Source organism: Channa argus, chromosome 4 (assembly GCF_033026475.1).
Source record: "Channa argus isolate prfri chromosome 4, Channa argus male v1.0, whole genome shotgun sequence".
Lineage (NCBI taxonomy): Eukaryota > Metazoa > Chordata > Actinopteri > Anabantiformes > Channidae > Channa > Channa argus.
Genome location: NC_090200.1, coordinates 15,046,236 through 15,064,003, shown reverse-complemented (window position 1 = coordinate 15,064,003; position 17,768 = coordinate 15,046,236). Strand labels below are relative to the sequence as shown.

Genomic DNA, 17,768 nt, shown 5'->3' with positions numbered 1-17,768 from the left:
GAAGGGCTTGCACATGTCTGTGTGACTGAAATTGGTTGTTTTGTAACATTTCTTTAATATAGTTTCAAAGGGAGCAATTGTTTTGTAATTTATAAGCTAAACATGGGTGCATTCCTGTCTCACCTAGTTGGAAACCAGTGTTGAAAGCATTGTTCTTACGGATACAAGCTTTAGCATCAATTTTTGTACCTATTAAAAAAATAAGATGTTAATCTGGGAGGTGGTAACACTTTAAAGCCATAGTATGCATGTATTTTTGTTCGTTATTTAAGTGCTTAGCTGAGCAGGATGGATTGATTTCAAGTTTTATGCCACCACTAACTTAAGTTGCATATTGTAGCTTTTGTAGCTATTGTAGCTAAGTTTTTTTTTTTTTTTTTTTTTTGGGTGATAAAATGCTGCTAAAATGTTTTACCTCTTAGCTTTAAAAGATTAATATGACTTTCAGGCAAAACAGCTTCAAGAGGTAACTTTTCAGGGACTTATCTGACCCTTTGCTTTAAATATTTCTAAGCCGGGACTGGATTTTGTCAGAAGATTATACTGTTTGTTAATTTACAGTGCACAGAAATTTACAAAACCACATCTATGCAATGAATTTTACTATTTAACAAACACAACACCCTAAATGTGTTTAAATTTACATTACGTTCTTAATATGCTGTCTAGGAATTACAGGTGTCTGTAAGCTTTTGATCTTTATGACATAGATTATATGAGGTTAAAATAGAAAAAAAGATTTAATCTGGTTAGTCCTCAATTCTGTAGTTGTCATATGATTAAATGTTTTCACTGTCATATTTAATTAGAAGTTAAATAAAACACTATATAATAAACATAAGATTGTGTGTTTTTTAATTTTTCTTTTGTATTTTTATATATTTCCTTGTTTTTAGTTTAGCTACTTTAATATTAACTACCTCAAACCAGCTATTACCGCAAAACCGTTTTAGTTTAGAAAATAGAGTAGTACTGCACTCTTGTGGGGAAAAAAAATAGACCTGTTGAATGAAAATTTTAATTTCACTGAGACAACAATACCATTTTTTTTTCTGTAAGCTTTTCTCGAAGATGATACTTTGATAAAGCACCTACCATCAAAAATTGCAAAAATATATTCCATTTCCCTTTTACCATACTTTTGATGAGATAAAATGAACAGACTATGCAAAGATGAATCCAACAGAAGAATAAACGCATACAAAGCAATAAATAAGACATTTGTTCTCCTAGGTGCATACATTGTAGTGATTTATGAAATATTTAATTTCACATTAAAATTATTTTTGTAGTACCAACAAACCAATTAGGCACACCTGTATGAAATATGTAGGAATTGTTTGCTGGAAGCAAAAATTTAAACAAGCTTCAGGCCATTCCATTAAATATACACATATCAAAACAGGAAACACTAGATGCACTTAAATTGGTGTCCTGGAAAGCTTTGCATTTTTATAATGCTAAACTTGTAATGGAAATGCTCAATTTAATTATAATTTGAAGTCAGTGCCAGTACACTTAAAACATTTTACAAGACAGAACAGAAAAAATATGAAAAAAAGCACTTTGAACAGTGGCACTAGTATGTAAAACAGTGTCAAATACGTTTACATTTTTTGTGTGTTTTTAGCCAAAATACCAATGATGGTTACATGCAGAGTGACTCTGCTCTTTTAATGAAAAGGCACCTTGAGTAGTTAGCTCTTGCCACAATAATAAAAAACATCATGGTTAGCACTTGAGAAGCTCCTTTCATGAAGGGTCTGGTTTCCCAAAAACCATGGTAAACTAGATGGCATGATTATCTTTATTCATTATATGATTAGACCCACATTTTGTCCATTCCATCGCCCACGATGCCGTTTGTTTGATTACAGTTGATAAAAACTATTCAGTGTTAAATAAAAAAAGCTCATAACTTGAACTAGTTTTGTAAATTATTATGCCTCATTTTCATCTTGCTATTATTAAAAATGTTTTAGTACCTTTCTCATTTGAATGAGAACCGGACACAAGAGCAAGATAAAATTGTCATTTTGACTAATAAGATTCTCAATTTGGGTGGAGCATATTTTCTAAGCCTACAAAGATATTTTTAAAAAGAAGAATTTTTAAAAACTATGGGGTCTGATCCTAAGAAGAGGTTCCAAACAGCCAAACTAAAATAGTTTTTATGGGTGTAACAGAGATTTATGACTCCAGTATAATATCAATAAGATTTCATAATCAAAACTGGTAAACATCATCAAGGTTTACAGTTATCTTTCCAACTGTCAGTGCTAATAAGTATCCCTTTCTTGAACTTTAATATGTGACAAGGCCACTTTTGTTAGTTTCACATCCTTCAAACATCCCCGAATACAGAATGTGAAAACATACATTTAAACTGCAAAGAAGCTGCTATGTATGTAATAATTAGCCCATTGAATGTTTGCAGAAGCAAAGCATGTTGTTTAGAATGGGTTTCTGCAACTATTTTCCTTTTGATTTAGGGATGCTGGATAAAAATGGACAGTAAATTAAATTCCTGTACAGTTCATTATTATCTGACACGATAAATGAAGCTAAAACAGAAAATTATTACATATGGACAGAATAACCACAGATTGGACAACTGTTGCACAACAACTACCCAGTAACTTTCTTTCAATCTAAAAGATTTTTGCAGAAATGCTTTGAACTGTGCAGGTTTACCATGAACATTTCAGAACAGGGGCACCATAATCTTGGAAATGACTAACGTACATGTTAAGGCAAATATTAACTTCATTCTGGTATTTTAAGCCATCTTTAAGACAACCACAGCTACATTGATACAAATGAAAACACTGAAATCCAATCACTATTTTCTACTTGAGGCCACTGCTAATTAAGGTAAAAAAAAAATTACAGGTTTGTGTTTTTTTGTTTTTGTTTGTTTGTTTTTTTTAATTAACCTGCTTAGGTACAACTGACTTCAAAATGTCATCCACTAGCAGCCTCTACAGGTCATCCTCCTTCTTACACCCAAATGTACCGAAGTGGCTTGATCACAGTGACTGCGCACAAAGTACTCTCCACCTCGGTTAAAAAATTAATTAAAAAACAGTCCAGTTTGCATCTCCAGTTGACAATTCTATCACATTCAGCAGAATAATGTCAAATTGTAACAACACAGTGAATTACTGAATTAAATCCTGTATTGAGAAAAATTATACAGAATATGTGTGGATTAGGTTGGCTTCCAAAATAAACACCAAGTTTTAAATTGCATGAAAAGTGAAAGCAACATCATTCCTCTATCGTGTAAATACTTTATTTCACTAAACCTGTAATCAGAAGACTTTCATAACATTTTGAGAAGGCAGGTCATGGTTCTGTAGGCTACATGTGGGTGAAACTGATGCTAAATGCGCACAAGCACTACCTTGGACCCAGCATTATTGTAGTGTGAGAACTGGTTTTGTAGCATACCATTTCTTAGAAATGAAACAGGACAGATACAATTGGAGGAACTGATCCCAACCAGATTCTGCATGAGAAGTAGCACATTTTAAATTTATTCTGCATTATTTTAGGGATCTGAGCATCTGAGATAAACCTTTGTAGGATACTAGTCCTGCAGAAATATAGGCTTTGTGTGGGTGATGCATTTTGTCTAATTTGAATTATATTCAAGTGGCATAGATCAGAAGACATATATACTATTTATGGCATCACCATATTATTGTTACTGTGTAATCTTTTTTTTGTATCTAATGGAAAATTGATGTGATTGTAACGAGTTGTCAGCATTTGACATTTTATCAGCAAAAGGCAAAAACTTCTGTATGTTAAATATAAAGACTTTAGTAGTATTTGTTTTACCCTAAAAGTGATTGTACCATCAATACTTTTATAAATACTAATACTTTTATACATCAATGCTTTTTAGTTCCCAGAAGAAAAAGGATAGAATAAAGCGCCATTAGGCAGGAAAGATCACTTCTGTTTTGCATTTTAGTAAAATGGATTTGGCTTTCACTGTGTCATCGGACTATTTTACAGCAGAACAAAATCCAGCCATTACAGCGTTAATAGATGAAAACCATAGTGTTAAAGGGCAACATTTGATCACGAGTCAGTGGTCTCAGCCCACATCTAAAAAAGGACCTTGCTCCTCAATTCCATTAACACTTGGAGGACTAAAGTGAATAGTGTCTCAACAACTCCAGGACCTAGGTGGGCAGTCTTTGTGTCCATTAGGAGTCTTTTGGTCCAGTCATATTACACCCTCTTGAGGGCAGAGTTTATTACTAGGAGAGTTCCTGTGCTCGGTCATAATCTGTGATCAGGCCTTTGATATGTGACAGTTTCTGATGTAGGTACTCGCATCGCTTCTTTTCTTCCCGGTATCCAGGAAACTTCTAAAAGAAAAAACAAAACAGGGGGAGGCAATATTGAGTTTATAGTATCAAACCTTAATATCCAACATAATGGGTCTGATGCAAGAGCCACCATTTTGGCACTCTAATAGTAAGCCTGTATGTGGTCCCGGTGACATACAGAAGGTGATAATAAACTTGATTACAGGTGCTGTTAAATTGTTTTATTCTTTAATGTTTGACTTTGGCTGATGTTGGTTACATTTAATTACCAGATTTATTCAGATTAAGTTTTAGCCCTATACAGATGGGCAGATATCGTTCCTAACAGTGGTTCTTGCATGAGGCTGTGTATAGTGTTCAAAGTGTGAAATAAAAATGTCATTTTTACTTTCTTGTACTTTCTGTACTTTTGTAGAATTTGGTCCTCCATAAGCTGGAAAGAAAATAAAAGAAAAAGTGTTAGCAATCTGTTTTCTGTTTGCTGTTTTGCTAGAAATAGAGTAGCTACAGTAGACTCTTGGTCCAGACAGTACCTTATATTCTTGTGTTCCTGGCGAGAGTGTGTTGATCTTTGAGCCCAACTGAACAAACATCTCCGTGATAGCACTAATCCGGTCATGAAGAGCTCTGTATTCATCGTACTCTGCACAGAAGTCATCCTTATACTGTTTACGCTGCTCCAGTGCTGTTACGGTGCTGTATTTTCTGCAAAGAGTAACCATGAGCTGTTATTTAAAAGCAGAAGTAATTGTTACAAGTCAAAGTGTTTTAATCAATTCATGCAGTAGATGGCAGTGCAGATTGCGGAGTTAGAGGCCTGACACGTCACTGATTTAACAGCATGATGTGTTGACCAGATGTATAAATGTAAGACATAAGATCATTTGTTTTCAAAGTCATTCTCAGTGCAGCTTTGTGACAGCTCATTTAGACATGTGTTATGCTTCCATCTATTTATTTGAATCGTTTAAAGCTGAGCCTAAACCTATAGGGACAAGTTGTTTTTTTTCCCCTCACCCACAGTGTATTAGACTCCAAAACCAAAACTACTTGTGTTACAAATGATATAAACAACTACTGACAATTATTTAATTTTCATTTCAGAAGTATCCATCCCATCTGAATATTGGAGAGAATATGTTTGCAATCTTACATTAAATAGTCTGGCAGCTCCTCTGGTGAGGTTCTGTTGACAGGTGTTTTCTTTCCCTCGTGGTCTGTGAATAGAAAAAACACACACACGTTGACAGAAAAAAGGTTAAAGCTACTAAGACTTATCAACTAATGCAAATGCAATAAAGTGCTCATCATATCAAGGCTGATGGAATCATTTATAACTGTCTCTGATAAGCGATCTGATCCAAGGCAAGGGGTGACGTCAGCAGCCCCGAGTAGGAGGCATTGCTGCCTGCTGACTCGCTCGACCGTAGGTCACCCAGCTGTTCCACGGTCAATCATCAACAGGCTAGAACAGTGAGCGTAGACTGGAGGATGGAGAACGTGCTACAGTCCTCACGACACTATACAAATTGCTCTTAGCTATCTGCAGTGGTTAAGCTATAACCCAAACCTGTAAGGAATTTTTTCCTATTTGCCAAATAAAGGGTTATTAATCTTCATGGCCTAACAGGTCATATAAAACATACAGCTCAATAGCATGAATAAAATGACAAAACATTTAAGAGAGGACAGTGGTATACTTTTCTTGCCATTTACCTTTGAGATTTTCTTGGTTCTGCTTGAGGTCTGGACTGGTCTCTATCCAGTCTGGTTTTAAGCATTCTCGCTCCTTGTCTTTGTGCTTTTTGGACTTCTTCTTTTTATGTTGGCCATTGCTTAACTGTTGGTCAGTGCAAATGGAGGTTTCAATGTGTGGGGGCTTGAGGCTGGGTGCAGTAGGAGTTGACTCTGTCCTTTCCAGTTTGGGAATAACAGATGACCCACTGAGTTTATGTGGTGAGTACAGACCATTCGGGCTCCCATGGAGATGATTGTTGGTCTTGTTGAACTCTATTTTGATCTGTGAACTGGAGTTCCCATGACCTGAGGAGCTACATGCCCCATTGGTGCTGTAGTCTCCATGAGAGGGTGACTGCAGAGACAAACACTGGTCTAATAGTCTTTGTTTTTTGGGGGTCTGAGAGTTGGATGAGTCCAGGGGCAATGGGCGTTTCTAGAAAGGAAAAAAGAATACAGTGATTATTAGGCCTTCATGTTTTGTCACCTGACATGGGCCAATCCTACCTCTACAGTGTGCTCAAATATTTACTATTAAGCACTAATTCAAACTTCATACTTGAAAGTTAAATGAAAAGCATCACACTCATGTCAGTACGTACACATAAAGCTACAGCCAGCTGGAGTTACTGTAGATTACATATAAAGGTGGTCTGTCAACACATTCATTAATTTGTACAAAAATTTAATGGAAGGTTTTGTGTTAAACTATTCATGGAGTCTCTGTTGGCTCCTTCATCAAAAAATACTGAGGCACATAACATGTTAAGCTAAGCTGACTGGCTCCAGCTACATATTTAACACAAGAGACATGAGATGATCAATCTGCTCATGGCAAGAAAGCAAACAAGTGAATTTCCTGAAATGCGGATCTATGCCTTTACTTTCAGTTAGAGCTCTACGTTGGAAACAGCAACTCTGTTTAAGTTCCCAAAGAAATGTGATTCCAATAATGTGTATGTGCAAAAGAGGAAATATACAGTTTATTCTTAGTCTCAAAGAAGAAGTAGGGAACATAGAAATTATTCAAAGTGAATAATTACCACTGAAAGGTTCTTGGCAGGACTGAGTTGTGAAGGAGAGTCCCCAGGAGTTTTGTGGAATGAATGGCTGGTCTGGGGACTTTTCAGCTGGCTACTGTGGAGTGGCTGAAATTTCCTGAGGAAAGATTAAGAAACCCAGTACCTTTAGTTGGAGAGTAACTGCAAGGTAAGTGACCTGTAAAGCTAAACAGGAAGTGGCAGCATGTAGGTCGTAAAGCCTGCTTGGCAGATTTATGAGCAAGTCCATGACCAATTACCATTTACTCTGACACGGTTTCCAGAGAAGACACACAGCATAGGACAAATATTCACTGACATTATACGACTGTCAATCTTTTTCATCTGCACATGTCTGTGGTATGTTTTGTTTAGTGTCTGGTGATACAATCTACAGGAGGCAGCCACGAAGACTGAGAGAAGTCCAGTGAGCAGAACAATAGCAGCACATTTGACTTCAGTAGGCCTAAACCCTCTTCTGTGTTAATCTGCTTCCTACAGCTCCTTCCTCAAACAGGCACAACTACAAAAAGACACTCCCTCAGTGGATTCACGCTCCCCTCTCAATCATATGGTCAATAAGAATCGTTTAGAGCCATTAAACATTAACATCCCAGTAAAATAAGGCAACAAGTGAACATAAAGGACATATCCCTAAAAATATATAAAAGTGTGAAAAAAATTTGCAGTTTACAGTATTTACAGGCTATCACGGTTTCATCGCACTTGGCAATCAATTTGGTGACTCCTATTGTAAGCTTTTTACACTCAGCAGGGATGATGAACAGAGGGGGTTGTGCAATCAGCCAACAGGACTTGCACTTTTTCCAAAACACTCATGAAGCACATGGCCTGCATGTTTACTGGCAGGCAAAAGAAGCATACAGAGGGAGGAAGCTTTATCCTTAGACGCTCAGCCTTGCTGTTCTGAACCCCTCCATGATAATGCCATTTGGCAACACATTGCAGGGAATATTTTCCTCTGCTTTGATGTGTCCATTAAGAGATTCATCAGTGCAGAGAAGTAGTCATTTAGGAGCTCCCCTTTCAGCATGATCACAGCACACTTCTACATTGATTCAATGTTCTCTCTCTATTAATGCCAGCACTGTCAAAACACATCCTTTCCTTAGTCTTTTCTGCATTATCTCCGCAAATGGGTTTCTAAAACTCTACAGGAACTTTAAAGCAATAGTTTGACTATTCTGACTACTCTCACTTTTGTATAGCGGATATAGTGTTACAGCCAGCAGATAATTACCTTAGCATAGCACAAAGCCTGGAAACAGGGTTAAACTGGTAGCCTGTTTCCAGGCTTTGTTACCTTTCTTGACAAAGGTAACAAAATCCCTAAGCAGCACCTATTATTAAACAAAGAAGATGTTAACTATTGTGTTCTAGAAGACCTATTTCACTGTGTTTACATTGTTTGTGCAAAACTATGCTAACTGGCCACTGGCAGTAAATATTTATTTAGAAGTGAGTCAAACTCACAGCACGGGAGCAAACAAGCAAAATTTCCAAAGTTTTAACTGTTTAAAAAAAAAACGTACCCTCTAAATGGAACAAATGGAACAAACTTTTTTTAGTTTTAGGATAACATTATGCCCACCTGAGCAGGAGTCTGTGGATGAGTTGCTTTTCTTCCCCTTGATATCCTGGCCAGTCTCTCTGCACATGTCTGTAGAGCTCATCCTTCAGAGAGTAGCTGTGGTCTTTAAGGTTTAGTCTCCCAACCTGAAACAACACAACTCCAAATAGTATTAAATCAGAAAGCCAAAGGTAAAAAGAAGCACCGTAATATCAGCACCAAACGGTTTTTACCTGCCCACAAATCCAATTTATAACTAAATGAAACAATTCTCAAAGTAGTCAGATCCCAACTGGCAGCACCCCATCCCTCTTCTTTCAAAACAAAAAAATATCAAGAGATAATTAGAGCACAGCCCTAATTACAGCTACCAGCGGCAGCACAGTTTCCACTTGATGATTGCACAGGGACACTCAAACATTATGAACACAGGAAATATTCCTAAAATTAAATGACATACATCATCATTTTTAAAGAAACCTCTGTTCATTAGTATCATTAACAGGCTAGAGATTAATTTATGCTTCCAGTATCAATCCTTAATCTTGACATCTAGCAGCCCCATCATTGTGAGCAGGCCTCAGGGATTCATGGCCAGCCAAGTGCATTGCTTGGGTCACACACTTGTTTTGTAGACATTTTCAAGTATGTTAGAAGCCTGGAGCCTTTCACGTATTAATGCCTCTTATAAGCTATTTCGGTTTACTAGATATAAGCATATTTCTAGTTTCATTACTAACTTTTGCTATGATTCATTTATCAATGTGTGTCATCGAGTTGAGCAACGTTATCAGACACTGTAGCACTGAATGCCATGAAGTGGTGATTTTTTGCTGACTGTGTCTGATCCACGGACAATAATTAGCATATTAATGCATAAAATAACAAATGAAAACAGCCCATGATAAATAAAAAAACACTCAGGCTCAGGTAACAGACCAGAGATGGTACAATCATGTAATTTCATATATTTCCAAAGGACATTAATGCCCTTGACTGAAGAATTTTCATATATCTAATTTTTGTTTAATGAAAATTCTTCAGTCAATGGCATTAATGTCCTTAATGCTTTGCAAATATATAGCACTTTTGTACCTTATCCATCAAAGAGCTTTACAAAGTTGCTTCTCATTCACCCCAAGATCGAGGGGTTTAGCTTTCGATTTGAACGGAGTAACAGTTCTGATATCAAGTGACAGTAAAAATGGCCACATTTGTATTAATCTTACTTAACATTTTGGTATATTCTTTTGGGTTGCACCTGAGGACATTTTGTCATTACTCAATAATGTGTTTACAGAGCAATGTGCCAGATGTCTCACCTCATCGAGTACTGAGGTCAAATCAACCTTGTCCTTTGGACTGGCCCGCTCCCTCTCCAACCACAGTAGCAGCTCAGGTTTCCTGTAGGGCTTTAGGGCCAAGAGATGAATGATGCGATCCTTCAAAGGTCGGTGTGCCACTGGGCTGGGAACTAGGCTCCTTTTGTTGCTGGGGGAGTGCTTATTGTTACTGTCTGAGGCTGATATCAGACCCTTCTTTCTCTGTTCCTTCACGTATGCACCTTAGATCAAAACAAATGGAAACAGCAGTTTCAAAATGAATCTTGGCAGTTTTCTTCAGTCATCAAAAGGTTATCACAGCAGTAATCTAAAGCTGTTTTTGAATTAACATACAGACGCTACCCTACACAAAAACTAAAGAGCAAAGAGATTACAACTCATCTGATAAACGGATCCACATACATTCACAGTATCCTGTAATAACACAGCAACAAATCATTCCTAATCTAGTCCTCAGGCTAGTTAAACAAATCACACCCCGATTTTGAAAGACATGCCCACACATTACAGACAACCCTAATACATTTTATCTACATTTCATGTCTCAGTTATCATGTAGTCTGCATCATACTACACATACATGTGCAGCACTTCCAATCTACACATATAAATACCCAGCACACTGTACTGTGTTCAAGTGCAGAGACAGTGATGCTGCAAGTAGGAAAAGTGCAAAAAGTTTGGCTCCAGGTTTAGCCTGCTACTGAGTGAACAGACCATGGAAACTCAAGCAAATGACACAGCCAATGTATTCCAGTTGCAGTGCTAATTCATTTTGAGTTGTTTAGGTTATACTTTGGTTGTTGTTATAGGTCATTACTAACTATAGATTAAACACATGTATACAGGGCATTTGACAGCACGTTAAAAGCATAGATATGTCCACTTTAGAAAAAAAATCATCTCAGTTATAGTAATATAATTCTAAAAGAGTTCCATTAAATCTGTTGTGCAAAATGCAACAGTCTTAGGGACATTATGATGCAGGCAAATATTATTTCTGCACTGAAACAACCTGTACTACCACATTTCAAGCAAGCTGCAGCTAGAACCATTGTTTGACTTTAATAGAGTAAAGCAGCTCATGGGAATTTTATGATTATAAATGCAGCTTTTATGGAATTAAACTTGTGATGAGTGATGTCTTAACTGGCTTGCTCTACAGTAGCTTATTTGTGTAACTAAAAATATCATCTATTCGCAATAACGTATAAATGTAGATGTAAATGTAGGAAAAACTGTAAAGAGTAAAATGATTTTATAGTTGTTACATTTTTCAAAATAAACATTTGCAATGTATATATATACACATTTCCTTTCCACTGAATGTACTGGAAAGGAACATACTTCCTTTCCACTCTTTAAATCATACACTAAATTGTGGACATTTTTCTACTCTGCAACCTACAATTGTGAGGTATATGGAGTATATCATTACTGCACCATAAAAAGACATCCCGTCACCACAAAACAACTCTCCGCTGCATATAGCACATACTGTTATCCATAGACCAGTTACTTCACTCGTATGGGGGCAAGAGTTTGACAGTTACATACTTGAATAGACATGTTGAAGTAGAGGGGTATATCATAAAAACAATGAATGTTCCAATGTTACAGGTTTTCTTGTTTTTCCAACATTTATCACTATTATACACGTAGTAGATATGTTAAATTCATTTAATAAAAGCATCTTACAGACAATTTCTGCAGAAAAGTGTGGCATGAAAAGAGTAGAACCTAGTTTTCTACAGCTAGCTTGTCCAGCTATAATACTATATATATATATATAAAAAAACCTACACAAGTGTTTAAACACATGTGGGACATCTAAATGTCATGAAGCCAAATGCTAGATGCTTTTATAAAGTTGCACCATAGTCAATTTAATCAACAGTGATTCTAAAACCATAGCTAAGGCTAAGCCAAGTCAGTGCATAAAATTAATTGCACGAAGGAGATCCTACATGTAAGATTACTACACCTAAAGTGTTCTCTCCTCTTTTTTTTTGGTCCCTTCAGCCTTATCACTTGAGTTCAGTGTCACCACAGCGGGTCATTGTCTGCATGTTGATTTGGCACAGTTTTTACGCCGGATGCCCTTCCTGACGATGAAATTTAATAAATATTTCATCTAAATAAAACATTCATTTGTATTTGGTATAATTGTACTTAAAAAAAACTAAAAAACTTGATAAAACTTGATAAGCATGAGACTTGTTAGTGCATACTTCTGGCAAACTCAATCCCATTAATGGTGCTGGCAGGCAAATTGGCATTGGGCCTAAGCAATCTGGTCAAAATGAAAGGAAAATTACATGAACAAGAGGAATCCTCACATGAATAACTGCAATGCAGCACTTTGATCAATTAAGTGATAACTTCCTTGCCATATGGCAATTATCAGCAGGATGACATGGTGAGAAGCAATGGTTTAGAAGCTTTCTCAGAACATGAAAACTCTCTGGTTATCTGTCCTTGATCTCTACTCACTTCAAGGCTGCCACGTAAACTGAGGCTAGTGGATACAACAGAACACAGATACGGCTATTAGGCAAAAGCTTACTTGGCCCCGGCTTGATCTCAATTGCTGAGCGACTCCAGATGTCCTTCTCCACCTGAGACATCCGCTCCCGTGTTGTCTGATAGGAGTCGTCTGTGGCACACACTGTGATCTTGTCCTGAATGCTGCCCTGGCCCTCCAGGTGATCCCTGCCCTCCCTGTACAGAGGAGACAAAAGAAGAAAAATTATTTTTAGGCTCACACATCTCCTAGCTTGGCTCAATCAGCTGGCCATTTGTCAAACGTAGCACTCATGTTGTTTGTCTGACACATAACTGGTTGTGTGACTTGTGTGTGCATTTATTCAGTTTATTTTATTCTATTTCAAGATTATTAACCACAAATGTGCAGTTGTGAATGCTAAAAGGTTTAAGGGGAATTACATGGATCCTATTATAGTGTTGTTTTTTTAATATAGCCTGACAGTGGTACTGTCTGTTGTTGTAGAACTGAAGAGAGACACCACTTTTGGGAAGGTCCTGTGGTTATATGTCTGACACCAAAATTACTCCAAATTCCATTTGTGGCAGACTGTGGAAAGAGTTATGTGTGCTTCTTACCCCGAGACATATTGGTGTATGCAGTCGAAGCTGGACTGAGGCTTGTCTTTGCTGTCGCTGGATAGGTAGAAGGAGAAGACTCTGAATCCATTGGGAGATTCAGGGGATGGTGCTGGGATCTTTACGTACTATGCAAGGAAAATAAGAAAAAAATATAAAATTATAAGTGTCAATCATTTGGAAGACTAATTATTAATTAAACACCAAGCCAGTTCTCACTGTCAAGTCAAGCTACGCTAATGTTTCACCTTTAGCAGTTTTACAGGGTACTCTTGCATACTCTGACAGCGTTGCTAAATTGAGAGGGGGGAGTTATGTAACAAGCATGTTTTATTTTTCCCAGATGTAGCCTGGTCTGATTCAGTATCATCTAAAAGCAGAGAAACACTTTAAAGTAAATCAACATAAGCAACTGATTAAGCCTTAGGAGTCCACGATCATGCTGGCATAATTTGATCACATGACTAGTTCAATGGTAAACATCTTTTAATGTGGTATATTAAGGTAATAGCAGTTCAAGAATCCCAAGGGTTAAAGCATTCACAACTTGCTTAGGCCTTGTTTTTGTCATGCAATAAATGTGACCTGCAGTAAATAATATTCAAATTCAGCTGATCACAAAAGCTACATCGTGCCTACCAAGTCAGGGACGGTCACCTGTAGCCAGTCATGGAAATCACCTGTCCGAAAGGCCAAACATAAAGACTAAAAAGCAGCACAGTTGACAGCTTTCTCACTTGGGCAATAACCTCTTCTCTTAGAGACGGCCCACAGCTTCCTAGCAACAAACAAGCCAGCAGGGTGACGTCTAATTATGACAGAAACCTGTTGCATAAAATGACCCAAAAACCTACTTCCACTAAAAGGACAGTTCAACAAAGAAAGTCATTAACCAACAGGTATCAAGTCCTTTATAACCCATGTACACTGCCTGCAGCTGAGTTTCAGCCTGAAAATGGAGTTTACTTTTGTTGACAGAACATCCTATATTCAAGAGAAACCCAATGTTTGTTACCTGTCATTTACTGCCATAGATGGGTGATTACTAGTGAACAGTACTCAATGTAGATGGCGGTAACATCTCAAAATTTGATTCTCTTTTACTTATTTTTGAACCAGACCTTGTGGTATCTCATCTGGCTGAAGCACAAATGCATATTTTTGACTGTGGGTTTTAAGAGAAGCAAATGTCAGTCAGTTGGACTTGAAGCTGCCTCTTTAGTTTCAGTTGTAAGTGATTGATTATAAGCTGACTGACTGAGAACGCAGTGCCCCTGGCAGATGTGGCAGGCAGGACTATAGCTGTCACAAATGCCCAGTCATGCAGCAAAGCCATAAGCAGTTTTTTTCCCAGCACAGAGCCAATGAACAGCTCCTGTCCTCGACACCCCTCCTCCTCTTCTAAAACCAAATGCATGCCATTCACCCTACCCCCCATTAGCCTCCAGCTTTCCTTCATGTGCATAAGCCCACCGATGTCAAAACAAAATGCATAGCAGCCCACAAGGCCATGGATGCTTGAAACGCACAGCTGACCATTAATCCTGACCTATTTATGTCGGACCATTCACATGAAGTGGTAAAGCTGAGTTCTGCATAAGTCTGTTTTAGGTTTTAGGCTAATTAGGAACGATCACCTAAAAAAGCATCAAAGTGAGCACGACCGAGAGGCAAGCCATGTCCTCAGGACCTATTATTTTAAGAGAGTAAAGTAGTAGCCGCCTTGACCAAAATTAGAAGCAACAAGTGACTAAAATGGGGGTTACTGATGAGAAAGGAGAAAGGCAGAGAAACTGTATTTTAACTTCTTTTTAACATGAGAGTTCTGCTAAACAAAAGCTAGCTTGCATTAAGATGACAGTGCACTTTTATGTATTTAGCATTGCAATAGTGCCACCACGTCCTTTCTTTTAGTTGATGGCAACAGTATGATCCCCCTCCATCCATGCATTAGATTTGCTTGTCACCCCTGTCCATGCCACCGTGCACACTTCACATTCAGATTCTAATCAGTGTCACTCAGGTCAGACTGTTCAGAGGCCGTCCCCGTTTTATTCACAGCTTCCTTCTTAAGCTTCATAACCATATGTCATTTAACCCATTAGTTCTCAGTTCCTGACTTCTAAAAGACAGCCTCTCTTTCTCGCCGCGGGGAAACTTGAAACACTAAACTAAAGAACAGTTTGATCTATCTATTAATATGTTATCTTGCTTTCTTGCAGGAGATACCAACTCTCTGTCTGTACAACAAATGTCAAGCTACAGCCAACAGCCTATTACCTTAGCACAAAGTCTGGAAACTAGTGTCTGATCCACTTTTTAGAGACCCGCAGTAATTGTGTAATGTTGCTACACACGTTTCACTGTGGAAACAACTGTCGAGTTTAACAGCTGATTCTAAATTGCAATGTAACAGTATTAAGTCAATAAACTGAATAACAGTTAGCCTAGCATTCACTAACTGTTGTTTGCTAACATTATTTGTGAGTTGTGTAAGGTCGTGGCTGCAAACCCTAAGTTTAAGTTTAATACTCATTGAGTTCACCTTTTCATTCATGAGAGGAAGAATACATTTGAAGAACGCATTTCAGAAGGCATATAGTATAGCTCTAAATATTAAGTCAATGGTAAAAAACACTCCAGGAAATAACACATCTATGGTAACGTTACCTTGTCAGCCAGTGACATTAACCAATTCAACAACTCTACTGTGGTCTGAACAACCAGAAGTTTGCAGATTACACCAACTGTGGAAAACACTAATCATCACAGCCAGTTTATGCAAAGTGGCCTGTTTCATCATCATCATCCCTCCCAGCTTGATGAAAGTCTGACTTTTGTGTTTAATCAGTGACACCACTTGTGCCAACAGGTTTGTGATCCTGAAGCTGTTGTCAGTCAAGAAGTGGGTGTAGATTTACATAGATAGATATCTCTTTATGGAGCTTTGGTCTGATCCCCTGAGGGTGTGTGTGTGTGTGTGTGTGTTGCCATGTGTTTTGTTTTTAGGGAAAGGAAGACTTGTGTTTCCACACGTCACATGCAGGGAGTGCAAGTTAAATATCAAGCTGATGGTTATTGGCTTATGTCACAAGAAAGAGACATAAGCCAAGCATGGGGAAACTGGTTAATATGTAATATGCTCATCAATGAACAAAAAAATATTAAACGTGACACACGTACACACCTTGCAGTTTCTTTGAAGTTTAAAAATTGGCTGACTGAGTTCAGACTGAGCTCATGCAACAGTATTGCTCCAATACTTCAATGTCAAGCACTGGTGAGTCATGTGTACAAATTGACATAACAAGAACTTCAACGTGCCTTTTTATAAACAAAGTGACAGATATTTTGTTTTATGTGCACTCTCGATGCTTACATTCAAATGACTCTTACATTAACAACGTTTAGGAAGGTAGACAGACTGTGGTCATTCACTCCGAGCCATAAAATGAGAGTAACCTCATGATGTGTGTAGTTCTAATGCCACTAAGCTTGAGCTTGAGCTCTTTAAATTCAGAAAAGTATGTCAGCACTTAAGATATGTATGTTTTCAGTTATCTATTTGGCATATATAATTAGATTTAGCTTTTCCTTCAGTAGGATATATTAATAATTATGGAGATAACTACTAAATCAGTATTATTTGTCCAGCTTGGTAAGAGGGGAAAGAACTCATTAAACTGTTTTTGCTCCATCGTATTCTAATTATGATTGTCTGAGTCCTTTAATCTGATGGGTAATTAATCGGAGAAAAGCTTAATAAGGCATTATTATCATCAGAGTACTATTAGCGTGTGTCAGTTTAATGCAATAAAGCAGCTTCATTAAAGAATCACACTAATGATTCTCGTTAAGGGCATAATAGTAAAGTTTAGCCGTTGGACATTTACAGCTCAAATAGCATCAAAACAGTAATCCATAGCACCTTGTCTGCACAGCCCCCCATGAAGCATACAGGCTGATACAATAACTGCCGCTGCAGCCTTGGCCATGCCACATCTGCTACTCCAGCCCGTGTGTTTGGAGATGTCAAATACTTTCAAGCTGTTGTAAGGTGTGAACTGGACTGTAACAGAAAATCTTGGCGGGGGCTCAGCACTTAAACAATGACAAAGGGCACCACCGGTGGTGTCCTTGTAAAAGTTCATCTTTCACTCCCCGACTGTTTAAACTGCTCATCTGTGAGCTTAAACAAAGTCCTTAACCCTGCTATTTGGTTGGGGAAGGAACAAATAGCTTCATTTAATATATCTATTTTTGCTCCAGTCGTGTGTGCTTTTTGCAAGCCAAACATCTGCAGAGAAAGATGAGAAGATGGCTCCTCTCTCTGTGTCTTTCATCCTTTTCTCTGCACACAAACGCAAGAAGGCAAGGTTCCTGGCTCTGGTATTTGGCAGCACTGAGATGGGAGCAGGCGCTTGGATATGTGATGTACTCTGAAGTCTTTGCCTCCTGCCCCTGTCTGTACTGACACTAGTTACCATTGTCTTCTCATCTGAGCCTACTCAGCCATAGCTGCCTGTGAGCTGCCTGTCTTTTGTTCTAGCTTCTTCCCCCACAAAGCTGAGCGCAATGGCCTGTCGGG

General features: G+C 37.9%; 1 protein-coding gene across 1 annotated transcript in view; it reads right to left on the bottom strand.

Annotated features, from left to right (window-relative positions):
- Positions 1–1,004: 1,004 nt before the first annotated feature.
- The window catches only part of LOC137125388 (novel protein similar to elongation factor RNA polymerase II (ell)), a 27,559-nt gene continuing 10,795 nt past the window's right edge, over positions 1,005–17,768 (bottom strand). The window contains exons 3-12 of the mRNA XM_067500786.1: positions 13,181–13,308; positions 12,624–12,778; positions 10,037–10,278; positions 8,736–8,860; positions 7,127–7,241; positions 6,063–6,519; positions 5,500–5,563; positions 4,880–5,051; positions 4,735–4,779; positions 1,005–4,385 (exon numbers count right to left, since the gene is read on the bottom strand). Of these exons, the coding sequence (XP_067356887.1) occupies positions 4,275–4,385; positions 4,735–4,779; positions 4,880–5,051; positions 5,500–5,563; positions 6,063–6,519; positions 7,127–7,241; positions 8,736–8,860; positions 10,037–10,278; positions 12,624–12,778; positions 13,181–13,308 (1,614 nt within the window). The 3' untranslated portion in view covers positions 1,005–4,274. The remainder of the gene's footprint in view (positions 4,386–4,734; positions 4,780–4,879; positions 5,052–5,499; positions 5,564–6,062; positions 6,520–7,126; positions 7,242–8,735; positions 8,861–10,036; positions 10,279–12,623; positions 12,779–13,180; positions 13,309–17,768) is intronic.